The 27,655-nt window shown below is 39.3% G+C and overlaps 1 protein-coding gene across 12 annotated transcripts in view; it reads right to left on the minus strand.

The window, feature by feature from the left end:
- NDRG3 (NDRG family member 3) overlaps positions 1–27,655 on the minus strand; it is a 74,417-nt gene that overhangs the window by 22,619 nt on the left and 24,143 nt on the right. For 6 of the 12 annotated variants that reach the window (XR_003145111.3, XR_007405702.1, XR_007405703.1 and 3 more), the window contains exons 3-8: positions 25,434–25,469; positions 13,578–13,683; positions 12,441–12,561; positions 10,187–10,249; positions 8,590–8,650; positions 7,413–7,499 (exon numbers count right to left, since the gene is read on the minus strand). Coding sequence is in view for 9 of the 12 variants with exons in the window: in XM_025469982.3 (XP_025325767.1) it covers positions 7,413–7,499; positions 8,590–8,650; positions 10,187–10,249; positions 12,441–12,561; positions 13,578–13,683; positions 25,434–25,469 (474 nt within the window). In the remaining 3 variants the exon portion in view is untranslated. Of the gene's footprint in view, positions 1–7,412; positions 7,500–8,589; positions 8,651–10,186; positions 10,250–12,440; positions 12,562–13,577; positions 13,684–16,501; positions 16,651–17,147; positions 17,433–25,433; positions 25,470–27,655 lie in introns of those variants that run through there. The other 6 variants (XM_025469983.3, XM_025469981.3, XM_025469984.3 and 3 more) reach the window with 5 other exon arrangements.

A 27,655-nucleotide genomic window follows, 5' to 3' on the forward strand; every position in this document is an offset into this window, starting at 1 on the left:
TAGTAAAACTACCTTTTTCTACTAAAGACTTCGTTAAGAGTTCTTTCTTGGCTATTAGCTCTGAACCCCACATTTTCTATATTAGACTGAGCCAGGCCAAATTATTTTCCCTTCTTTCTTGTGCATATCTACCTAACAAAGTTGGGACATATATAGGACATATATAGTTTTTTTTCTATTTTTTAAACATGAGAATTTTCTCGTTTCTTTAAATAACCAAAAAACAAAATTTTGGTTGTGTCCGTTCTATGGTTATATCATAATTTTGTTGATCTTAAACTGTTTCCATATTTTAGCCCTATAAACAAGGTGTTAATGAATATTTTGGCTCTTTGACATCCCAGCTGTGTGACCTTAAGCAAATGATTTAATTTTCCTGTGGGATAACAATAGTAGTACCACTTCACTGAGTTATCCTCAGAATGAAAAGTTTAAACATACTTAAAACATTTAGGAATAGTGCCTGGTACATAGCAAATTACGTGAAGAACAAAGGCAAAAGAAAAGGTAGATAAAATTAAATAACCTTTTAATTTGCAGCCCACTGACAAATACTTGAGACAAGCAGAGTGTGACATTCCTCCAAGGACTCTCAATCTTAATGTTAATGTCTTGCTAGACTTTGGTGTGACAATAGGTAAGCCTGCAGGATCCTTTAAGTCTTCTTTAATATGTGAAAATCCTTTTGGAAACTTTGTTTCCGTCCCCTCCCAACTAAAAAGTATATAATCAAATCAGTTGCTCCTCACAATCCCAGTGCAGCTCTGTGAGCCCTTGGGTTTTGTTCTCATGCTTTTATTATCTTCCTATTTAAATCTTTGCAAATATTATTAATTATTCTTCAGGTAAGTTCCTAGGTATTGAATTATTGGATCTCATGGTTGAGTATCAATAAAGATTCTTGATACATGACAAGCTGGATAGTGGTATTTTGGAGACTATCTTCAATTGTGTGTATTAAAATAAACATAGTAATTTACAAATACTTTGGGATAGGTATTTGTTTAAAAATGAGATTATTAAAAAAAAATGAGATTATTACATTAGGGATCTTTTAGCAAGTAATGAAAGCTTGGGTTATTTTTTCCTCTGGAAAACATCCCTCACTGTTCCTCCTTCCTAATAGACCCAGGTTACTCTTATATGTGGGAGCTTCTCCCTTATTCATTTCCCAGGTTAATGGCTATGATAAGTGTAGCCAACTCTCTGTGGGTTAGTCCACCTCACGACTGGGACCTTAAGGAATATTCCTAAGCAGTTACCTTTTGTTTTGAGGAAGTTTCCTGTCCTCTCTGGCCTGACATGGACTGCCTAATTCCACTGCTTGGTGGAAAAAAAAAAACAAAAAACAAACTCCAAACCCTGTCTTTTCATCTCTCCAAGCTGATGAGCTTTAGGACCAGGAGACCTCACTCTGCCCTCTGGGCTTTTATCCACCTCCAGCCTTCCTGGTGGTACCTCACCTCTTCTGCTTTGCTCTCCCCATCCTCCTGTTTCTGCACCATCTTGGGTGCAGCTGGTATACCTGGTTCCTATACCATCCTTGGTGCCTCTGGCACCATTGGCTCCTCCTACCCTCACTGTCAAGGAGCAAAGTGCACAGCCCTGGACTTCCACTTCCCACTTCAGATTTTCCCAGCAGCATCTCTAATAAAAATTGACAATGGGGAGCAAATTGACTGCCTTTTAAGTGGACCCAGATGGAATATATTTGGTATTTAAACTAGTTCAAGTTTGTTGGTTTTATGAAGATAAACGTGTCTTTAGAGTTATCAGCATTAAATACAAAACTTTTATTCTACCAAGGTTTGCTGAAGGGTCATATAAGCTCATGATCTCTGTTGTAATTTGTTAGCAAAGAGAGGACTTAAAATGATGGTTAATTTTGTCTCAAAGTTTCCATGGGTAATTTTTTTTTTTTAAGATTTTGTTTATTTATTCATGGGAGACACAGAGAGAGGCAGACATAGACAGAGGGAGAACCAGGCTCCTTGCAGGGAGCCCCATGTGGAACTCAATCCCAGGATGCCCAGATCATGACCTGAGCCAAAGGCAGACACTCAACTACAGAGCCACCCAGGTGCCCCTCCAGGGGTAATTGTTAAGACCACTTTCTAAGTCTTTGGTAAACTGAAACTTTAAAGTTTTGTTTGGATGATAAATTGGACTAAATTCGCTGGACATTAGGCCTTTTCTAAATAGGATGGAATACTAAAGCACTGATTAGTGAACATAGGTTTGTGCTTTTTGCTTCTTCTTGCAGAAAACTAAGGATATTTATTTTTATTTCTAAAAGATATTTATTTATTTATTTATTTATTTATTTATTTATTTATTTATTTATTTTATGAGAGAGCCTTTGAGAGAGAAAGAGGGACAAGTGGGAGGGGGAGGGGCAAAGGGAGAGGGAGAAGTAGACTCTGTTGAGCAGGGAGCCAGCCTTGGGGCTTGATCCCAGGACCCAGGGATCATGACCTGAGCCTAAAGCTGACACTTAACCAACTGAGCCACTCAAGTGCCCCTGGAAAGGAATTTTATATGCCATCAGGATGGACCAAAGTTGAAATAAATGGATTTTATTTATTTATTTTTAAAAATAGGGAACCCTGGGTGGCGCAGCGGTTTAGCGCCTGCCTTTGGCCCAGGGCGCGATCCTGGAGACCCGGGATCGAGTCCCACATCGGGCTCCCGGTGCATGGAGCCTGCTTCTCCCTCTGCCTATGTCTCTGCCTCTCTCTCTCTCTCTCTGTGACTATCATAAATAAGTAAAAATTTAAAAAAAATTTTATTTGAGAGAGCTGAGCTGAGAAAGAGCAGGGGAAGGAGCAGAGGGAAAAGGACAAGCAGACTCTGTGCTGAGTGGAAAGCCCAACTTGGGGCTTGATCCCACAATCTTGATATAAATGGATTTTAAGTACCCTGGTGAGGGTGCCTGGGTGGTGCAGTTAACTGTCCGACTCTTGGTTTCAGCTCGGGGTCATAATCTCAGTCTTGAGATCAAGGCCCTTGTCCAGCTCTACACTTGGATGTAGAGTCTGTTTAAGACTCTTTCCCTCTCCCTTTGACTCCTCCTGCTCCTGCGTGTTCATGCTCTCTCTCTCAAAAAAAAAAATAAATAAATAAATAAAAGTATCCTGGTATAACAATGAAATTCTGCTTTACTCTGTTAAAAAGACAAAGTTTCCTTGGATTGTTGGTTTCCTCTTGATAAGAAAATGTAAAAGAAGATTCTTTTCTCTTTTCTTTGACCAGAGAACCAGTTTCTATGTTTTGTCTTTATCAGGTCTTTAATTACTTAAGATAGTTAAAACATTTCAATGTTAAAGGAACTTAATTTTGCTAACAACTCTATAACCCTACCTATATGCCTCTTGTCATGTTGGTTAAATAAAAGATTACATTTTAAGTTTCATAATAATCCATAATCCTATTCAGTCATGTACCTTAAAAGCTGAGTGTTGGGATGCCTGGGTGGCTCAGTGGCTGAGCCTTTGGCTCGGGGTGTGATCCTGGGGTCCTGGGATCGAGTTCTATATCAGACTCCCTGTGAGGAGCCTGCTTCTCCCTGCCTATGTCTCTGCCTCTCTCTGTCTCTCATGAATAAATAAATAAAATCTTAAAAAAAAAAAGTTTGAGTGTTTTAACAGACTTCCTCAATGTCTGAATTGTAAATAAAGACTTTTTGACCAATTAGACTTGTTTATTAGGTATGTAAAGTTACTTGGAAAGCACTGTCAAATTATGCTAAGCCTTGGGTTGTTGCTTGGTAAATGCTATAACTGTTCAAATATGTGTGTGTGTGTGCATATGCATTTTGAAATTCTTGAAGTTTTAATATGTTTTGGTAATAAGGTAATTAAGTTTAATATGTTTTAGTAATAAGGTTGTCACTTAACATTCTAATTATTGAAGTGTTATGTGTCAGAAATAACTGAATTTCCTTGTCAATTGCATCACAGTCTTTTAATTATTTGCAAAATGAGTTTCATCTTCAAGGAGATTCATAAAAAGAAACTTTTTAAAAACAAATACAGGTTTTTGATATCTTTTTAAATGGATAAGAATTTCTAGAACTAAAGCTACATTCAAAATGAATAAGAATTATGGTTTTGGGGATTCTTGTTTGAAACACTGCTAAGTTTTCTAATGTTTGCTCTTCTAGATTAAGGAAACTTTCTTTTAAGATATCTATGATTTTGGGACGCCTGGGTGGCTCAGTGGTTGAGCGTCTGCCTTTGGCTTAGGCGTGATCCCAGGATCGAGTCCCTGGGCTCCCTACATGGAGGCTGCTTCTCCCTCTGCCTACGTCTTTGCCTCTCTCTCTCTGTCTCTCTCATGAATAAATAAATAAAATCTTAAAAAAAAGATATCTATGATTTACAGAAATATGATAAAGTTTTACTTTGGAACACACTGAAGCATTTAACTTTTATCTCTACCTAAATAAACCCTCTGAAATTCAGAAACTCTTGGTAGTATTCTTCCATGGCAATTACAGTTGTCTACATAAATTAAATGAGAATCTGTTGTCTTCGTAACAGGATACCATTGGAAATACTGGTTATTTTACCAAGGCTTTGACAGGAATGTCATATTTGAGAGAGACATGCACAGACTCAGATATGATCAGACAGCTTTAAGAAATTAAGGTTGGCTTTCTGGAGCCACTAAAGCCCCTTGGAAATGTTGGCCTGATACCTTGCTTACAGAGTTCCCAGTAGTCTTACTAGGTGAGTAAAGAATGTCACTTCCTGGTAGAAGAACCTTCCAGGGACCTCAGGATATTTTGGGGACCTCCAGAAGAAGAATTGCCCCAATCTATAGATTTTGCAGGAATGTATGATGTATGATGGCAAATATTTAGCTTGGCTTCTGGCCTAGAGAGGCTACTAAAAGTTCAATTGAGATTCCTTATAAAAAATTCCAATAAAGCAAATTTTAAAGGATCTATATGATAATCACTATTCTTGCTGAACTTATGTAAATAATTAGGCCAAGTTTGTTAAAACTGAACTTGATTTTCTGATTAGTCTTGAATTGACTATCTCTGGAAATAAGGGTGATATTGGAGAGAAAATTATGTCTCAATAACATACCTTTGTGGATGTTAAATTCTAGTTCTGATTGTCTTTGAGTGTTTGTTGTTTGCTGAAGCTAAAAAACTTGAGGTAAAAATTACCACAATAGCTCATATATAGACAATCTTCTTGCTTGTTATTCTTCGGAGATAATTATAGTACTCCATGTGATATAGGAAGGAACATTTGGATTCAAAACCAACAGCTAAGAAAGAATTCTTGAGATGTCTTTGGTGCAAAAAGGTGGTTTTAGTGAAGCACAGGGACAGGACTCATGGGCAGAAAGAGCTGCACTGGGGTCATGACGAGTGGCCCATTATATACTTTCAAATTGGGAGGGGGTTAGGGATAGGGTAAGTCTCTAAAGAATTTTGGAAGCAAGGTTTCCAGGACCTTGAAGGGGCTAGCTATTGCTAGGAAAAGGTCATTCACTACTGTCTATTAAAACCCGAGTCATAAGACTCTTCAGATGTATATTAATGGGTCATATGCTTGGAGGCGGCGGGGGGGGGAGGGAGGGCGGTGATTACCAACATGAACCTTGTTGAGGAGGATAAAGAAAGTTTCCAAAATAATTTTTATATGTTAAAGGAGACTTACAGGATCCTAGGGGTTGAGCTAAGATTGACTTTTGAGTCCCTAGAGGAAAGTCACTGCCTGTTTCAAGGACTTGTCAATGGGCTGTAGGTAGTAAGGAAATTTAATACTCTTTCTTCTGCCTTTGTTTCCCACATTACATGGATGTATGATAATTTGAACAGCTGGAAAATGGGACGGATTCCTCAACAACTGTATAACTTGGCTATCACCTTGACCCAGTCTGTGTGGCAGGGGTGACAAAATTGCTCCTTAAAAAGTGGAGTATACCCTACTCCAAGAGGTTAACTATGAACCTGTGGAGATAATGGGTGGCCCCATTTTCCTTATGAATGGATTCGATAATGCACTTTGGGATGTCTATATCCCAGACAAGTCTTCTCCCACTTGCCAGTGATTCCTCATAATTAAGATATTGTTAAAGTCAGACATCTAGGACGGCTTCTTGATGGTTTTATCCATAGCCATATTTGCCCCAGAAGCTTACTGATATAAAACTGCAAATATGTACAACCGCCATCTTTAACCAGACCCAACTCAGAGTCATCCACAAATTCCAAAACCAAATGGATTTTGATATTCTGACTGCAGCTCAAGGAGAAACCTATACTTTATTAAAACAGAGTTATATATATACTCCAAATTACCACAAAAATGTGATGCGGTCACTAACTGACATGAATATTCAAAGTAAGGCTCAACAAAATCCTTCCCTGTCTTTCTAGGACTGCTTAAGTTCCTGGTTCAGGGGAGGACTATGGTCAACTACTAAGGGTATCTTTGTTGGACTTCTCATTCTCAGAGCCATATTAATCCTAATACATTGTCTTTTTCAATGTTTTTCTGCTTAGTGCTGAGACTCCATCACTACAATAATTTCACTTCGCAGAAGGTCCTTGCTCCCCAAGAGACATTTTTTTACTGTCCACGTTGGATTCAGCTGCTTCAGCCTGTCTTTAACTTCCCTATATGTTCACCGACTGACCAATATTGACCCATAGGTAGGGACATCTCTATATTCCCACTCAGCAGGAAGAAGCTACAGATGAGATCTTCTGTTTTCAGCAACCTTAAAGATTTAAGAGTCAAAATTGTTCAAGGCAGGGGTGGGGGGGATGATGAGGGAGCAAAAGGCAAGCTGAGGGCAAAGCACAAGCTGACACCTGGCCCCCTCAACCCCCAGAGGTGGAAATATTCTGTATATTGACTGAATGGCAATTACATATGTAAACATTCATCAAGCTGTATACTTAAAACTTTTTTTTTTAAGATTTTGTTTATTTATTAGAGAGAAAGAAAGAGCACAAGCCAGAGGGAAAAGGTACAGGGGCAGGGAGAAGCAGACTCCTTGCTGAGAAGGGAGCTGGATGTGGGGCTTGATCCCAGGACCCTGAGCCAAAAGCAGCTGCCCAAGCTGCCCTACTTAAAAATTTTTGCTTTTAATTGGATATACTTCAATGAGAAAATAAAAATAAGGGGTGCCTGGATGGCTAAGTCAGTTAAGCATTTGCCTTCGGCTCAGGACATGACCTAAGGGTCCTGGGATCAAGCCCCACATTGGGCTCCCTGTTCAGTGGGGGGCCTGCTTCTCCCTCTCCTTCTCCCTCTGCTGCTCCTCCTGCTTGTGCTTTCTCTCTCTCTCTGTCATATAAATAAATAAAATATTTAAAGAAAAAAAATATCAAGACATTTTGAGAAGAGACCGAGATAAGCCAATGAATACCATTTGGTGCTTACTTTGGAAGCTGCCCAGTCAATCCAGCCTTTAGCACAAGGGTCAACATTAATGAGCACAAGGCCTTCCACGAGCTCCGGATGATTGAGCTGAAATAGGAGACAAAGACAACGTTTGAAAGTTTCACTCCCAGCATTCTTCTAAAAAATACTGGAGCATGTTTAATGAATTCTTATGCATTATGCTATAATGCCTCAGATTTGAAAGAAAGACTTCAGGGAGGTGCTAGGTAGAGTATTTGCTCTTTAATAAGTCTGACTTAGCATTTGGAAAACCAGTTCCTTAAAATGCTATCAAATGATCTTGCTCTCAAATTGAACTCCAATAAAAAAAAATTTTTTTAATTAAAAAAATAAAAAGGAAAAAAAATGATCTTGCCTTGCAGAGATCTGTGAGAAGACATTTCTGCAGCAGAGGAAGGCACTTGGTATCTCCACAGTTGTTTAGTTCATGGTCTTCCCTGATGGCAAAGTACCCTTGGAACCACTTGGCATAAGGAGCTGCTAAGGCTTAGACTAGCAAATTTCACAATCATATGTCCTTGTTCCCGAAAGGACCTTCTTATGTTTTTTTCAGAGACCAGAGGAAGGGTGATACCACTCTGCCCCAGAATGCTGTCCTATCACCCAGGAAGCAGCTGAAAAATTTCTATGTACACTCAAAACTCTCTAGTTTACTTTGCTTTCCTCTGATTTCATTGATTATACTCACTATAGAAAATCTGATAAACAGAAATTATAAAAATTAGGAAATAAAACCTCATACTATCTAACCATACAACATCAATCCATGTTAGTATTTTGGTATATTTCCTTCCAGTCCTTTCCTATGCCTATGACAAATCATGTGAATCTGTATTCTAACGTTTTTGTTAACATTATAGTATATGTGAATCACATACCATTACAGGCTCTTTTTAAAAAATTTTAATGGCTGCACAAAATTCCCTTAAGTTCTAAGAATTATGTTTTACTGATGATGTACTGCCCTCATTTGTGATTTTTCAGGCACTCTTAAGTACAAAACAGGGCTTTACATACAAATTTGCATCTGTTGTTCACAGAATCTATAGAAAAACTGACACAAGACCTACAGTAGTACCTGGTCACTAATACAGCAGTAGTACTGTGACCTAGGCAGTGCTTCAAGGGTATCAAGACTAATCCTCTATGTACTTACTGCAAATCTGCTGAGGATGTAAGCTCCAGCTCCAACTCCAATCCCAATGATGCTTTTCAGACTATGAAAGGGGACATAACCAACACTGATGAGGTTAACTCGTTTGGAGATGACATGGCATAATGGGAAAAATACAACTGGGTTCAAATCTGGCTCTGATGCTTACTGGATTCTAGAATTTGGTCAAGTTCTCTAATTTTCTGAGCCTCAGTTCCTGATCTACAAAAGGATACAACTATCTACTTCTAAGTTGACTTTAAGGATTAAATGAAATATGACTAAAACCTGGGAGTCATTCTAACAGTTCCCTCTCCTATCACCTCCATGTCCAACCCAGCAGCAAGTCCTATAGAGTCTACCACTAAAACATTTCCTTCCTATTTCCATCTACTTCACTGTAACCGGAAGGGCATCCAGTACTCAGGCTATCATTACCTCTTACTTGACTGCTGTAATAGTTTAAAGGTCTCTTTGCTTTTTCTCTTTTACTCCTCTCCATCCCATTCTCTCCATAGCTAGAGTAATCCTTTTTAAAAATGTAAGCAATGGGGCACCTGGGTGGCTCAATGGTTGAGCCTCTGCCTTTGGCTCAGGAGATCCTGGGGTTCTGGGATCAAGTCCCACACTGGGCTCCCCATAGGGAGCCTCTCGCTCTGCCTATGTCCCTGCCTCTTTCTCTGTGTCACTCATGAATAAGTAAATAAAATCTTAAAAAAAAAAAAAAGTAAACAGCTTGGGATGCCTGGGTGGCATGGTCAGTTAAGTGTCTGACTCTTGGTTCTGGCTCAAGTAGTGATCTCAGAGTCATGGAATTGAGTCCTGCATTGAGCTCTGTGCTCAGCCAGGGAGTCTGCTTCTGGATTTTCTCTCACTCTCCCTCTGCCCCTCCCCCATGTCTAAAATAAATAGATATTTAAAAAAATAAAATAAATAAAAATGTAAAGCTTTACTGAAATGCAACTTTTATACGTAGAGTGATCATTTTAAAGACTAAGTTAAAAGAAAATTAAATCAAAGCACATTCTTATCCAACTCATTTTTAAATTCTACACCTGAAACTAAAAATTAAAAAAAAGAGACAGAATTGGATATTAAGCCCCTGCTTAAAACTCTTCTCTCTTTCGATATATGCATATATATACATACACACACACACACACACACACACACACACACACGTATTTTTATCTTTTCAATAAAATCCCAGATTCTTACCTGATCTGTGAGATGATGTTATGTGGTCCCTGCCTATTTCTCAAATTTCACTCCACGCCTTTCTCCTACTTGTTTATTTGGTCTAGGACTTCTGGAAATATCATCCCTTCTGTCTGGAATCCTCTTGCCCTGTGGGTGCTGCCCAGCTAGCAATGTCTACGTGAACCTGGTCCTCCTCTAACATCACCCTCAATGACTTCTCTTATAGCACCTCAGTTTTGATTTTTTTGTTTGCTTATTTGTTGTTAATTATTCTTTCCACTAAGATGTAAGCTTCATAAGAACAGTGACTATTCCGTCTGCTTACCATCATAGCCCCTAGATTGGACACACAGTAAAAAGTCAACAAAAACTGTGTAAAATAACTGAATAATGAACCTACCTTAAGTGGGTAAGAACAGGAGGCAGCATTTCAGCTAACTCATCCATTGTAGGGTACTGGTACCTGAAATTCAGAAGGATACCCCCGGATTTATTTTATTTTATTTTATTATTTATTTATTTATTTTTAAAGATTGTATTTATTTATTCATGAGAGATACAGAGAGAGAGAAGCAGAGACACAGGCAGAGGGAGAAGCAGGCTCCATGCAGGGAGCCTGACGTGGGACTCGATCCGGAGACTCCAGGATCAGGCAGGCGCTAAACCGCTGAGCCACCCAGGGATCCCCGATACCCCCTGATTTAGAATGTACCCACATTTCCTAAACACTAGAACGCCAGAAGAGTATGGGATTCTTAAATAAAAGCATTTCCTTTATCAAAGACTGAAAGGAGATGACGTGTGGAAATGATTGTGATGGTTGTGCAACTCTCTACAATTTCCATGCTAAAAAGAAAGGAGAAGAATCCATGTGTCTCCATATTAAAGGGCAGACTCTGGGAGGAAGCCATTTGAAAAGAACAGGTAATATGGCTCTCTTTCAGGGCATTTCCAAATACCTAACAATCACTTTAACTGGGATTGAAACTCAGTAAACTTCCAACAGTTAAGAGTCAACTGAAGAAGTGGCTCTTGGTCTGCGGCTTATGTTCAGGCAGCTAAAGACAAAATTAAACAAAGCCTTAGTGGGTCTACCCACCTAGTCACAAATTCTGGACTCCTCATCATGAATACTGATTTGCTTTACTCAGGCATAATACTGCTTTTGAATCTGGTGTACAGATATAAACCACAGGATCTTAAGATGGTCAAACAAGCCCAGGAACCATTTCAGACTAGGATTCCAAGAAAAGAAGGGAGCATCCACTGAGATTACAGAATCAAAGATAGAAAGAGATCTTAAGACAATCTATATATGAGGCAAGATTTATTCTAACTTCTGACAGGGAAGTCAGCCTGCCTCTGCTTAAAACACTTTTTTAAGCAATGGCGTGTTCTTGAGCCATTTGTTAAAGAACAGAAAAAAGGAACTGGATCTAAGTCTTGTTGGATATACACTGGTCACTAGCCAATTTGCATCTGAGAGACACAACAGCCTGGACATAGTAACATGGCTTCTGGAGCCAGACTGCCTAAGTTAAAATTCCAGCTCTGCTACTTATTTGTTAGGTAATCTTGGCCAAGTTACTTAGCATTTCTGTGCCTCAGTATCCTCACTTGTAAAAAGGAATAATAAATCTGTCCCATAGGTCTGTGAGGGTTAAATGAGTCAATAAATGCGAGGCATTTATTTTTTATTTTTATTTTTTTTTAAATTTTTAAAATTTATTTATGATAGTCACACACACACACACACACACACACACACACACACAGAGGCAGAGACATAGGCAGAGGGAGAAGCAGGCTCCATGCACCGGAAGCGCGACGTGAGATTCGATCCCGGGTCTCCAGGCAGGCAGGCGCTAAACGGCTGCGCCACCCAGGGATCCCTAAATGCGAGGCATTTAAAGCAGTGTCAGGAATGTTGTCAAACTCCCATATAAGTGTTAGTTCTTATCATCTGCAATGATCTATTTCACAACAGTCACTGGCAGAGGCAGCTCTGGAGAGGAGCCAAGGGAAAGGGGGAAAAATCAGCATTCCACAGCTTATGCTTTCACTCCTCCTCTTAAGGTCATCTCAATAATTACAATGTCCAGGGGAAGAGTGATGGAGACTGTGGCTCCACCATGCAAAGCAAGATGAGGCTAAGAGCTCCAAGTCCAGTCAAAATGCATCTCTATCTGAAAGGGCAGCTTCTCTGGATAAATGGTTATAAGATATTCAAATTCCTGTGACCAGATTGGGAGGTAAGGTTGGGGAGGTGATCCCAGGAAGCTCAGAGGGATTGAAGTTTGGGCCTAGGTAGTTGGAAGTTTCAGGGAAGGACAGAAATGACATATTTTTAAAAAGATGAAGAATGGACAGAAAAAACAGTGAGAGGTGGGTGTTTCAGATACTTAAGCCTTGCAATTACAGGGAGACAAACTCCTGTCTATGGAGAACCATTCCTGGATATGAGAAAACATGCAGTCTTCCTCACCAGACTGTATATAATAGTCCTCTCAGATCAAGGAGGGAACTAGGAGAACAGTTGGTTGGTAAGTATAACCCCTAGGCTATGTTAAAATCAATGCTATTTCTCCCACTGGAGCTCAATCGTTTGCTTTTCTGAATGCATGCCTTCCAGAAGATCTTGCTTGTGGCCTTACCCGGTTGGGAAAGAGGGTGCACCTTCCTGCTGGCCTGGGGCATCCACGTGACAGACAGCAAAGTGCTGGGTGATCTCTTGCATATCTTCAAAGTTAAAGAATGCATTGAAACAGGATTTATCTGCAAGAGTAAAAATACTTGTAAGTCACAGGTTCTCCCCAGTTTTCAACAGACTATACGTAAAAGTAAAAGTCCTCTCCATTTCTCTCGTGTTCCCTGACTCAATTAATTCCATAACATCATCCTCTTTCATTCCCCCCTTTCCTCCTTTCACTCCCTTTTAATCACTCACTGTTCCACTAAAATGAGGTGTCTGAACAATGTAATTCAAGCTGCCCTAAAGGCTGAATACCAGACATCTCAATGACCTGAAAATGACAATGCATTCTCAATTCTACACAATGTCTACAAAATGGGAATCAATCCTGGTATTGTACAAAATGATCTTGAACTCATAATGCTACATTTCTCATGTACCTTATTCCCCCATCTGACACAGAGACACTGACTATATTCTAAGAACCTGGCTAGAGTAAATATCCTGGGCTGTTTACATTCACCATGTGGAAGACTGTCTCTTGGCAAAATTGTTGGGGTATAGAAAGGGGCTGCTGCTTCAATTTCTACCCTATTAAATATAACTGTTTAAATCACTTCTCAGGTGAAAGGCTACAAAAGCTCCAGCACTAGACTGTAGCCTCAAACACAGGCCACTTTGAAAGCTAGAGAAGCATGGGACAAACACAAGTACAGGACCTGATCCTGTGGCTAGGGCTAGAATCTTAAACAACCATCTAGAAAAGTCCATTTAAAATCACTGATGACAGGCCATAGCAAGAATACTTTTACTAATTCACTGAAGAGCTCACAACAAAGAAGTTCAAACTTTGGGTTTTCTAACCTGAAATATGAAAGAAAAAAAAAAAAAAAAAAACAAAGAAGTACAGATTTAAACAACTGATTTCAGTTCTACTCTTTAATCCTGCCATTAATACATGTAGCAACAAGGAAGGAGTTAAGATAAAGAGGAAAAAACCTGCGCTCTGTTAGAATACTGGGATTTCTTCTTTTTAAAAATAAATACACAAAGATCAAGTATTAAAATAAAAAGGAAAGGTATAAAATCAAATACATACGATTGAGGCCAATGTCATGGTATGTCAGAATAACTGGTCTGTTTCCCTTTGGTAGGCCTCTGATGGTAACGTGGACCACACCGTGTGTTGTTTCTATGTCATGTTCCTGAAACAAGAGAATATATGGTCTCAGGAAAGGCAGAATGGACTTCCCAGGTGGCTAAAGTTCCACAATACTTATTTACTGCTATTTCCTACTTGCTGGGGCGGGACACATCATTGGACTATCAGCATACCAGAGAGATGTTATACTATACAGAATATTCCCATTTTCTAATTCCTTCCAGATAAACAAACAAGGGAAAAAAATATACATTCTCATCCACAAAGTTTACTATCTTAAATGAGGGAAGTCAGGGATCTGTTAAGGATACAGTTGCAAGTGGCTATGAAAAGATGAGCAAGCTGGGTAAGGAGTCAGAGAAGTCTTAGAGGAAAGAAGTCGAGGAAGCAGAAGATATGAAGGAGTTGCTAAGGTTTTAGAGACTCTAAACTCATGTTTAGCAACTGATAAAATTGAGTTGACACTTAAAGGTGCCTCTGCCTAAGATCTTTTCCCTTCTGACAGCTGCCCTCCTATGTCATCCATACATTACAGGAGTAGCTCTTGGCTGCCAGGTTTGTAGAATGTAACCTTGTGGTCATGACTTACTGGAGGCAGATGGGCATCTAGTCCATGCTGAGTATGCATTCTTCCCTGAGAATTTGTAATTGGAACTCAGATTTTATCCTTGGCTTGTTCTTCTCTTGAAAAAAGAAGCAAACTTGGGAGCTTTTATTTTATTTACATTTTTAAATAGGGTCCACACTGGGCATAGAGGGGGCTTGAATTCACAACCCTGAGATCAAGACCTGAGTTGAGATCAAGAGTTGGACCTTAACCAACTGAGCCACTCAGGTGCCCTACTTGGAAGATTTTAGTAGACATTTCCACTGCTCTAATTCTTGGTTCTAGCTGTTTGTGTTCTTAATTTCTGAGACATCCTTGGATTGCATCTGGTTTAAACTATCTTGAGCGGGCTTATTCTCTGCATCCCCAAAGAATCCTAATCAAGGCAATAAGTAGTTTAAGATGTAGTCAGAACAGAGTTCAGGAACTAAATAAAGTTGGAACAAGATGCAACTGGAGCTGCTGGGACCAGCACTAAGAGTGACTGGGTAGAAAAGAGAGGAATTGTAGAAAAGTCACTGAGATTTATTCTAGTCCTCGTCAATGTCCATATTTCTCAAAAATAAAAAATCATCATGTCTCACCTAGTGAATTTTTGCTGATGAAGTCCTTGTTTATCTCAGAGAGTCTTATAGTAGATAAGATTAATTCTGTCAATAAGAATCCCAACACAGGCAAAGGGCTTCCAACTTAATTTCCTATCTAATAATGAACCTCATCAGAACTTTGGTCTCTTCTCTGATGTGCGGTGCAAAATAATCATAGGCTAATTCAATATCAGTGTGTTTCAAGTAATAAGCTCCAGGCTGGAGCAGATAATCTCTATCAGATCAAACCATAAGTGACTATTTATGTGATTATTTCTGCTGCCTTCTATTCAAGTCTATTCGAAAGGCTTGAAAACGGGATATAAGAAATGAAGGAAAAGAATCAGATACTTCAAATGCTATGAAATAAAATATAGGGTTTGGATGGGGGGATATAAAGAAGTAAATTCCAGTTACTGTATAAGCATTTCTCTTACAGTAACAGCAAACTTACCAAGGAACCCATCCCCCTCCACCCTTCCCACTAGCAGGTTCCTTCATTAAACAACTACTTATTAAATCCCTACTACCAGGCCCTGGATTGAGGTTTGAGGATAAAACGGTGAACAGAAGAGATGTGATCCCTGTTCTCACAGAGATTATGTTCTAGATAGGAAGGCAGGCAATGAACACACTAAGTGCTATGAAAGAAATAGGAAACTGATAGAATATTGAGAAGAAAGTCATTAACTCTATCAGTAGTCAGGAAAATGCAAATTAAATTTAATGAGATGCTATTTCACATACATCAGAATGGCAAAATCTTTAAAGTCAGATAACATCAAGTGTTGACTGAGGCACAAAGAAATAAGAACTCTCATACACTGTTGGCAGGCATGCAAACTAGAGTAACTACTCTGGAGAACAATTTTGTAATGTCTTGTTAAGAAGTATCCAGCAGATTTACTTTTAGGTGTAAGCTGAAGAAATTCTTAAACACACAAAAAGATATACACAGAAGTGTACTTGGTATCCTTATTTATAATGTCAGGGATCCCTGGGTGGCGCAGCGGTTTGGCGCCTGCCTTTGGCCCAGGGCACGATCCTGGAGACCCAGGATCGAATCCCATGTCGGGCTCCCGGTGCATGGAGCCTGCTTCTCCCTCTGCCTGTGTCTCTGCCTCTCTCTCTCTCTCTCTCTCTCTCTCTGTGTGACTATCATAAATAAATAAAAATTAAAAAAAAAAGTCAAAAAAATTGGAAATAGCCTAAAATATTCATCAGTAGGAAAACTGATAAATCATGATCTATTCATATAGTGAAATAGATTAAAATGAATGAATTAGAACTAGAAGCATTAGTACATGGAATATCCTGAAAGCATAATACTAAGTAGAAATGCAGAAGGATATATATTACCACTTAATGCAGATTTTTATAAAAACAACACTATATAGATTGTATGTTTACATACATACATTTAAAATACAAAAACTTGGGGAAGTAATGCACACTAACTTTAAGATTTTGTTTCCTTTTGGGAGGTGATATATTCAGAAAAGGAACTCAAGGAGGCTTTGATTTCTCTCATATTTTACTACCCACCTACCCCTTCCCATGTTTTACTTCTTTAGAGAGAAGGAATAAAGAGATTGAGAAGCTGGCTTCTGCCAGATGGGTGACTACAAGAGAATCCAAGTTGAAGAGAATGTGCAACGATTTGTCACCTTCATAATCAGGTTGCTGGAGCCTTCCTTCCATCATATACGAACTTTCAGTAGAGTTTTGCTAAAATACTCCAGCGTGGCCTCAGCTGTGCTACTGAAGATAGAGGGAAAGTTCAGTCGATGCTTGGCCCTAAGGCTAGCAGGAACTCCTAAGGCCAGATAATAGATGAAAAAAGCATGTAGGGCAATGGAGTAGGGTGGGGGATAGTGAACTGTCAGGGAAGTTCAGAAGGATGATGAAAAGGGAGACATAACAAATGGGGTAAAGCAAACAAACAAAAATAACAACAAAAAAAGCATAACAACTCCCTCCCCCAAAACCACTGTATAAGTAGATGAGGGAACAAGGCAAAATACTCTGTCATCATCTCATAATCTGAAAAATTCAGTTAAAAATGGACCCCTAATAGATTTCAACTTTTTAGGGAGATCTCAGCCCCTACATCCCCATTACAAGCCCCTAAAATTGTGTAATGACCAAAGTATTCATGGGCCAAGAGTCCTCCACCCTATTTGTCAATTGTTTGCCCTATTTGGAGCAGCACTTGTCTGTCAGTGTCTCATATAGTTTCTCTTCATTTTCAAATTACGTGAATGTAAATGTTCTTAGTATAATTAAAAATATGAAAACAAAGGAGACACTCACCTCCACGTGGACTCGTAAATATAGCCCTTGTGACTCTGTATGTGAAGAACTGGAACAAGTCTCCATCTGGAGATGAATGTGGAGGGACCCTGGCAATGGTTGGGCAATTGCAGGGGTGATGCTGCTGCCACCTTTCTGTTTTAGTCAATGATCATCTGTTTCACAGGCTGTTTTTCCAATTACCCCACCTTTCACCCCAGCATTCTATATAGTATGATTACACAATGAGAGCTTATGCTCAAGGGGCAAACCCCAAGTAGTGTCTAAAAGGCTCTGCTCATAGATCTCAGAACTCTTATTATTTACCATCTCCAAGGCTACATATTCTTGAATACAATCCCTTTATTCTCCAGGCTATAAAATGACTTGAAATCATATTTTCCCCCTCTTCGCCTTGGACTACATCTTTCTCTTAATCAAAGATGTAACTTTAGAATCAAAGAGCCTAAAAAATAAAAATAAAATAAAATAAATAAAATAAAATAAAATAAAATAGCCTTTTAAAGAATGTAAGAGTTTATGGGGTGGGGGGTGGGGTAGGAAATGGATTAGACATATTATAGGGATTAAGGAGTACACTTGTAACGAGCACTCAATGATGTATGGAATTGAATTACTTTAATGTCACCTACAATTAATATAACACTGCGTTAACTAACTGGAGTTAAAAACTTTTTTAAAAAATAATTTAATTTGGGGATCCCTGGGTGGTGGCCCAGCGGTTTAGCGCCTGCCTTCGGCCCAGGGCGTGATCCTGGAGTCCCGGGATCAAGTCCCACATCGGGCTCCCTGCATGGAGTCTGCTTCTCCCTCTGCCTCTCTCTCCCTCTCTCTCTGTATCTCATGAATGAATAAATAAAATTAAAAAAAAAAAGAATTTAAGAGTTTAGGATATTGCCATTATTATATTTTTTAAGATTTATTTGAGAGAGAGGAGTGGAGGGGTAGAGGGACAGGGATAGAGAGAATACTGAGCAGACTCCTCGATGAGCACTGGGCCTGATTCGAGGCTTGATCTCAAGCCCCTGAGATTATGACCTAAGACAAAAACCAGGAGTCAGGCGTTTAAATAACTGCACTCCCCTGGCACCCTGACATTATTTTATAATAAAATTTCACCTTTTTTGGAGTCCTCTTTCCTTACATAAATGTGCTGTTATCAGAATTACACAATCTGACTTGTCTTACCTCTCTGAACTCAAGTTAATTTTTGATCACTCATGTCCTGGTCAGTCTGAAATCGTTGTAGAACACCACCCTTGGAAATGTCAACATTTTTGTTAGCATGAAATTTTACTGTTTCTAATAAGCAGGCTACTTATGAGCCTTGGGTATAGTTTTTGTTATTACACAGGAATTACTGATATAATACCTCTACTACCTTACCTCTGTATAGTGGTTTAAGGTTCATTTGCATAACCTCATTTACTCCCAGAGTAAAAAAATCTGCCTCCAGGAATACTCCGTCTTAGGCCTATCAAAAGATCACCTTTTCCTTTTTAAAGTTCCATGACACCTTTCCCTGACTCTAGTTTCAGCTCTCTCCCTCCTACCTCTTACCTCTTTCAGCCTATTTCAGTCAACACCCTTGCAGACTGTTTCTCCTGTTACTTTTCAACCACCTACAACTCTCGGCCTTCTCACAAATTAGGCTCTTTATCTGAAAGCCTCTTTTATAATTTATCAACACATAAAATCTATCTTTTCTTCCTTTAAAGCCAACTCCAATATCTTCCTCACATAGCTTTAGTTAACAATGAGGAAAAAAAGAGTAAATGGTTATTTAACCCACATGCAACATCCCAGAACACCAAGTCTCTTAAGTAGGAGAACCCAGGTAGGAGGGGGTGCATGTCTGACCAATTCAAACACCCTACCCTCTGACCACAGTGAGTGGCCCAAAAATGTACACGTGACCCATACTAAGCCAACAAGAATCTACCCCTGGATTTTTCCCTAGAATTACAGGTAAAGATCTTCTCTTAAGTAATGAGGCTGCTAAGCTGAAGAATGTCGATTTGGGGAGTTGGCAGCAATCATGCCCATGATACGACAGAGCTCGTCAAGGAAATAAAACCTTCCAGTGACAGGGGAAAAGGGAAATGAGAATGGGGTGCTGATAAAAAACAATCTTCGTTTTTCCCATAAGATTCCTTTTTTCCTCCCAATGAGAATAAAATCACCTACATCCTTAGAATTTACTAAAATCAACCTCCCCCTTGCCCATGCCCACATACAACTATGATGAATGAAATCAAACCAAAAAAGGTGGGGCATCTCAAGGGGGAGGAACTGTGAACAAAGGCTACCAGAAAGGAAAAGCATGAGGCAGAAGTGGGATAGGCCAGCAATAATTCCAGTTTTCCTGAGGGTGGGGAGTGTACATAAAGGAAGCAGAGAGACAGGAGGCTGAAAGGTAGACTGGGGCCACATTCACATCCTTCAAGGCCAGGAAGAGCATGGAGCTGGTCAAACTTTCTAACACAGAATGTAGCAGCTAACTGAATCCCAGCTCTCTCCAAACACCTCTTTTCAGTGGAAAGAATACTCAGGATATTTATTCCCCTTAATTCTCATTTGGTAACAATACCCATTCACCAAGTGATCTGCAGGAGTTTAAAGCTGTTTAATGATTAACGCAATGTGGTACGAATTAGATGTACATTCCTGAGGTCTTTTTATCTGTTGTAGCCTTTCCTTTTTCTTTTCATGACATCAGGTATATCGCCTAGTAAGTTGTAGTAGCAGTATCAGGAATAAAAACTTAAGGAATTTTTAACTTTCCAAAAAGAAAGTTTAAAGCTGTTTAAACCTGTTTAGAAGAGGCAGTCACATATATACATTTGAAACGCAGTGCTGAATACCAATCCTCACAGTTGGGTCCTATAAATCAGTTCTCTAAATAGCTACTGCAATTAAATAGCTAGCATGAAATTACTCAGCCCTTGGACATGCTTGGATTATTCTAGGAGAAGAACTCCATTCTTATGAGTTCACTGTATTATTAACCTCTTCTACGAGAATGATATATCCTGGCAGACATCAGCTTTTCACTCTCCATTAATATTTATTGAGTACCCCCCTGGTCGAAGTGAAAGACAATTTGATAAGACATGCCAAGAGCCCTAAACATGCTCACTTCAAGAATCCATCTAAGGAAATACTTTGAAGTGCATAAAATATATGCATGAAAATGTTCAGTGAACTGAACATATTATAAGTGATCTAATTTCCAAGAATAATGCAATGGTTAAGTCATGGTATTTCCAGATGAGGAAATAATAGGCATCCATCAGAAATTTTATGAGTGTTTTAAAATGATATAGAAAAAAATAAAATGCTAAAGAAATGAAATTTTTTTAAAAAGATTTTATTTATTTATTCATGAGAGACACACAGAGAGAGAGGCAGAGACACAGGCAGAGGGAGAAGCAGGCTCCATGCAGGGAACCCAACGTGGGACTCGATCCCGGGATCTGGGATCATGACCTGAGCCAAAGGCAGACACTCAACCGCTGAGCCACCCAGGCGTCCCTGAAATTGGGTTCTAATATTAAGTTAGAAAAGGAGACACAGGAGCGGCTGGGTGGTTCAGTCAGTTAAACGTCTGTATGCGGCTCAGGTCATGATCCCAGGGTCCTGGGATAGAGCCCCAAGTCCAGCTCTCTGCTCAGCAGAGAGTCTGCTTCTCCCTCTCCCTGTGTGCTCATGATCTCACTCTCTCTAAAATAAATAAATCTTTAAAAAGGGGAGGGGCACAAAATTGTACATCCTGTTTGACAACCACATAATTACTCTTATAAAAATTACATATATATATGCAAATCTATCTCAACACTAAACATCAACATAGTTGTCCCTGAATTATATGATTATGAATTTTTCCTAGTTCTTTTTAATTCTTTATGTTTTCCAAATTTTCAACTATGAGCAGGTACTCTTTCAATAACCAGACATAAAAGTAAAACTGGAAAGAAATAAAATAAAATATGGTTATCTTTAGGTAGGATCAACTTTTATTTTTTTACTTTTCTGAATTTTCGTTTTTTTTTTTTTTTTTTTTAAAGACTTTATTTATTTATTCATGAGAGACACAGAGAGAGGCAGACACAGACAGAGGGAGAAGCAGGCTCCATGCAGGGAGCCAGACGTGGGACTCGATCCCAGGTCTCCAGGATCAGGCCCTGGGCCGAAGGCGGCGCTAAACCGCTGAGCCACCCGGGCTGCCCACTTTTCTGAATTTTCTAAACTCATTTCTGATGATATATAAATTTTTTTTTATTTTCTAAGATTTTTTATTTTTATTTTTATTTTTTATTTTATTTTATTTTTTTAATTTATTTATGATAGTCACACAGAGAGATAGAGAGAGACAGAGAGAGGCAGAGATACAGGCAGAGGGAGAAGCAGGCTCCATGCACTGGGAGCCCGACAGTGGGATCCGATCCCGGGTCTCCAGGATCGCGCCCTGGGCCAAAGGCAGGCGCTAAACCGCTGCGCCACCCAGGGATCCCTAAGATTTTTATTTTTAAGTCATCTCTATATCCAATGTGGGCTCAAACTTACAGCCCCAATATCAAGAGTCACATGTCCCACAGACTGAGCCAGCCAGGCAACCCTGACAAATGGTAAACTCCTAATTACAGTTTCAATTATTAGGGGGAGAGAAAAACCATGTAGTTGATTGGTACAGAAAATAGAGGGAAAAGGTGGCTTAGACTGAAGTTGTGAGCTTAGTTGAGGACACGAAGATAACTTCCCAGGGACATCATCAAATATGCCTCAAAGATTTTTCTGAGGCCAAGACAGAGATCAGAAGGAAGCCTTGATTAAATGGCTTCAAGTAATCTGGTGCCACAGTTATGCTAAAGGGGAACACCAATGCCAATGCTGAATGCTTTTCCATTTAGTGACAATGCTGGCTTTAAATATGTTCCCTTTTGTCTCCTAAGAATGCCCAAGTTTCTGGGACACCTTCAGGCAAACCAGGCCATTCTAGACTTCTCATATCACTGTTTCTAGCTCTTGGGCCTTCTATCAACCTGTTGCTAGACTCCTGACCCAGCTATCCCAGTCTCCCAAAAATCACATAAGCCTTTAACAGAGAGACAGGAATGGTGGTAGAAGTGCATTTGTGGGTGCCGGAAGGAGGAAAAAAAGAAGAGTTTATGTTTTTTTCTCCTTTACAGCACAAAAAACCTGTATACTCAAAACCAGTGACAGACATGTGACAAACATTTGCCACTGTTCTATTTGTATCAGGATTGAACTAAAACTTGTATTTCACAAGGCCAGAACATGTTATTATATTAAGGCTTCACAAAAAATACCAAGTTTTTGCCAGACTCTTTTTGTCCAATTTATTTATTTATTTAAGTAATCTCCACACACACCGTGGGGCTTGAAATCACGACCCTGATATCAAGAGTCATATGCTCTTCCGACTAAGCCAACCAGGTGCCCCTGCCAGACTATTTTTAAGCCTCAATTAAAAATAGAATGATTCATAATTATGTTTCTAAAGCTCAATTTCATTTATATCCAAATATTTATGTGAAAAAATCATAAAGGATATATACCAAATATCAACACTGGTGAAATAGCAAGTAATTTTTATTTATTTACCTTTTGTTTTTTTCTTATCTATTTTGTAGTAAGCATGTAATTTTTTTTTTTAAAGATTTACTTATTTACTTAAAAGAGAAACAAAGAGACAGAGAGAGACCATGTGGGAGGGGATGGGGGGGGAGAGGGAGGGGCAAAGGGAGAGAGAGGGAGAATTCAAAGCAGACTCCCCAGTGAGTGCAGAGCCCGATGCAGAAATGGACCCCAGGACCCCGAGATCACAACCCCAGCTGAAATCAAAAGTTGGCTGCCCAACTGACAGTCACCAGGCACCCTGAGCCTGTAATTTTTTATATTTAATTTTTCTTTTTGGAAGGAGGAGGATAATCAATTTGGTGAAAATCAATGCTTCTACATTTTATACTTTTAAGTAGAAGTACACATACACTTTTTCTAGAATTCTTCACCTTGAATTTTACTGTCATACTCTCTCAAATGATCTCCTTCTAGGTAAATTACATTAGATATTAACAGTCAAATTCAACAGGTAAATTACATTAGATATTAACAGTCAAATTCAACTGGTTCAACCTAGATCTAAACCATAAATGAAGTTAGAGCAAATTAAAGACAAACCCAAACTTGACTGCCACCACTTATCTAAAAAATGACTTACTTTTTGAGTAATGGACCTATAGCAAGAGATTCTTTAACAGTACTAGGTTGATTCTCTTGCATCTATAAAGTACCAAATAGTCGCATCAAGAGGTGTTTCACATTGGGATTCAGAAGTCTGTAACAATGCTATGATGTAACAAAATAAATTACATCTGTTCTGTTAAAGAACTTGAGCTTTTTTTTTTTAAGATTTTATTTATTCATGAGAGAGAGAGAGAGAGAGAGAGAGAGAGGCAGAGACACAGGCAGAGGGAGAAGCAGGCTCCATGCAGGGAGCCCAACGTGGGACTCAATCCCGGGTCTCCAGGATCACACCGTGGGCTGAAGGCAGCGCTAAACTGTTGAGCCACCCAGGCTGCCCAAAGAACTTCAGCTTTAAGAACAACTCAACTCTTTACAATATCTCAGCTCTAGATATTTCTAGGTTGGAAAGGATAGGCAATGGATCCAGAAGAGTGGGGTTTTGCAACTGCAATTCTACACAATGGCAAGTTATGAAACCTGATTCTCAATTTCTTCATCTGTAAAATAAAGATAATAAAAATCACCTTATGGGCACCTGGGTAGCTCAGTGGTTGAGTGTCTGCCTTTGGCTCACGTCATGATCCCAGGGTCCTGGGATCAAGTCTAGCATCAGGCTCCTTGTGGGGAGCCTGCTTCTCCCTCTACGTCTCTGCCTCTCTCTATGTCTCTCATGAGTAAATAAAATCTTAAAAAAAAATTAAAAAAAAAATCACCTTGTGATAGTGCTCCAAGAAGTGGAGATGATGTATGTTTATTAACTATTGTAGGTATCCAATACAATTATGATATAACTGGTTTGCTTGTAAGACTGATATTAGTTCTTCCTTTTAATGCTAATACTATAGAGAGACTCTACTGTACTTAATATAAAAATGAATATCTAAAAATAACTATTTGCCTGTGGGTGCCCCGATCAGTTGAGTTCTGCCTTCAGCTGGGGTCAGGATCCCAGGGTTCTGGGATCAAACCCCGTGTCAGGCTCCCTGTTCAGTGAGGAGTCTACTTCTCCCTCTCCCTCTGCTCCTCCTCCTGCTCATGATCGTGCTGATAAATAAAATCTTTAAAATAAAATAAAAAAACAACTATTTGCCTATGCGTGTACAGGTTGGTTGAATCCTGGAAGCAAGGAAGTTGGTTTTCCAACCTTCCTTCCCTGCCTAGTACTTTCTGAGTCTACTTCATGTTGCTTCTAATAGCCACTACTATGATCCATCCTCAAAGTAGGACAGTCAGGCCTACTTATAAGTCATGGCCTTATAAGATTCTCATTTCCATGTATTCATTCCTTCCTTCCATTTCTTTCAGGGCCAATCAATGGATAAAGTAGATAGATGGACAGATGTTATTTTATTGATTTTGAAATTGGCAACAGAGAGGCAGACATAAGCAACTAGGAAGAACAATATTACTTAATTAAATACTAAGTCAAGCTGAATTTTGAACCTCCAAGCATAAAGCCAAAAGAAATCTGCATTTTGTATTAATAATCCTTAGTTAATTTGTCTTTTTCTTTTAGAAAAAGTTTTTTTTGGACGCCTGGCTGGCTTGGTCAAAGGAACATGAGACTCTTGATCTTGGGGTCATGAGTTTGAGCCCCATGATGGGTGTAGAGATTACTTAAATAAATAAAACTAAAAAAAAAAAAAAAAAAAAAAAAAAAAAAAAAAGATTTGTTGATAAGTCTCCCCTCAAACTGTCCCCGCCCCTTTTCCACAGTGAGGTGACAACCCTCCATTTAACATCTGTGACTGAGGTTTCCAGTATCATTTGAGGGAAGATCTTAATCACAAAGTGACAGTTCAACCCAGTAACCTACAACCATAAAGCAGGCACCTGGCAGGCAGTTTTTGAATACAACAGCAAATCATTTTAAACAAACTTGATCCAATGATCAAAAGAACATGAAGGAGTTATGATTAGCTATGAAGAGAGATCCACTTCTACAGGCCACCAGGATAGGGAGGGAAGCACTGCAGAGATCCTGTACATAGCCCCCCTTGGTGCTTGTACAGTCCTTACCTGACAGTCAAAGTCCTGGAAGTTTCGTGTACCAGTCTGTCAACAGAAGGCAGAAAACACAGTCAGTTTCCCCATGTGGCTTCCCCAAACGTGCAGCAAATTCAGTTCACAGTGCAAGCAGTGCACGTGCAGCTCTTGGTTATAATAAAACTAAAATGTCTCATCAAAAGACTTCAGAGGCAGGGTGGGCTCCTAACATATGGTAGTTAATAAAAGATAAGATTACACTTTGACAGGCTTCATGTGAAGATAAAGGAAAGGAGACCAGTTACCCAGTAAAGTTTGTAACTTCCTGCTTCCCTACCTAAAGAGAGCAATGAGAACTTGTGGGAATAGGGTAAAACATGGATCAGAGTCTTAGAATAACCACAAAGGAAGTAGCTGGAAAAAAACAGGGTTGAAGTTCAACCCTGAGAGGAGCAAAGGAGGGCAGGAGCTAGAGAGCCCAGAACCAGGAATTAAAGAAAGGATCAAGAAGAGAACAAAGATCTAAATGGATCAGGAATGGAAGACTTGTAAATTTAACAAGAGAAAAAGGCAACGTCACTGAGGGAGACAGACAAAACCAAATACACTGGCATATCTCTTGCATCCTATGAAATTGCTGATAGGACAAAGGACAAGTCATTGAGTCATTTAAAAAGTAGAACATAGGCAAAAGATCCAAGAAGAATTCACCAAGCTTCTTAAAATAGATTATATCATAGTAATGTTTGACTGAAAAAAAAAAAATCAATGGCAATGACTCAGAGGCATTTTTGTAGCATTTCAGATGCCAGAGTTGCAAAAAGTATAATCTAAGAGTATATATAAAGGATAATGAACGATGTGTTTTAGAAGGAAAAAAAACCTTCTGACTTGATCTTTCATAAAACAAAAGTCTCTCCCCTTGGAAAAAAACCTTTCATTGTTTAGAAACTGTGTTATAACATTCTGTATGTAGTATCTTCCAGGAGAACTACTACTAATAAGCACCTTCCCAAAAGTCGCCCCTCCAGACAGAATCTAGATACCTGATCCCAAAGGAACATGAAAGCAGTTCCATAGCCCTTCAAGAAGATCCTCCTAGAAACAGTTCTGTATCGGGACACCTGATTGGTGTAATCGGTTGGGTGGCTGACTCTTGGTTTTGGGTCAGGTCATGATCTTAGGGTTGTGAGATTGAGCCCTGTGTTGGGCTCTGGGCTCAGTGTGGAGTCCACTGTAAGACTCTCTCCCTTTCCTTCTGCCCCTCCCCACCCCCCCGGGATAAATAAATAAATTCTAAAAAAAAAAAAAAAAAAAAAAGGAAAGAAAGAAGAAAGAAAGAAAGAAAGAAAGTAAGTAAGTAAGTTTTGTATCCACCATCTACACTGCAGCCAGTACAGAACAGAGAGGTTAAGAACATAGCCCAGGGTGTAAAACACACACACACACACACACACACACACACACACCCTAAGATACAAACTGTTCTCTCCATAAGACTAACCTGCAGAACCAGCTGAGATGATCTAGAGTGGCATTATCTACTATGGTACCCAAAAGCCACATGTGTCAATTAAAATTCATTTAAAAAGAAACCCAGTTTCTCAGTCATATTACTCACATTCAAGTGCTCAATAGACACACCTGGCTAGTAACTACTGTATTATTGGACAATGCAGATACAGAACATTTCCATTATGGAAGAAACTTCTACTGGACAGCACTGATCTAGAAACAGAAAGATTCTGAAAGAATAAGCTATGGATGAGCACACCGTCGTTTCTCTAAAAGTGGCAGTAAAGTCACAACAGATTAGCAATCATAGAGGAGATGGTACTGAGAACAGGAAAGAGAGTGGTAGAGACAGCTAGTCTGAAGTATTATTCCTGGCATGAAACCAGGTTCACAAAATAAAGTATGATGCAGTCACAGCATGGAAAGACAACTAAGACACCACGCAGATAGGACTGGGTAGCACATCTCCAAAGAATGCTGCCATTGGCAAAAGGATCATAGTGTCCCATGGCTCCTACTAGCCCCACAAAGTACCTGAGAGCTCTTTTAGGAAAGTCACTGCCTAATTTCTAGTTAGAAGTTTAAGTTCTAGTAAGACTGTGAGAAGCAATGGGAAGGGCCCTCTCATGGTCTAGGGTAGATGGTTTCAGTAGGATATGGTCATTAAATGAAAATAAATTAGGATACAAATAGTCTTTACACTTTGACCTCAACTACGCACCAAAAAAGACCAGCAGAAA

The sequence above is a fragment of the Canis lupus genome, chromosome 24 (assembly GCF_003254725.2).
Source record: "Canis lupus dingo isolate Sandy chromosome 24, ASM325472v2, whole genome shotgun sequence".
Taxonomy (NCBI): domain Eukaryota; kingdom Metazoa; phylum Chordata; class Mammalia; order Carnivora; family Canidae; genus Canis; species Canis lupus.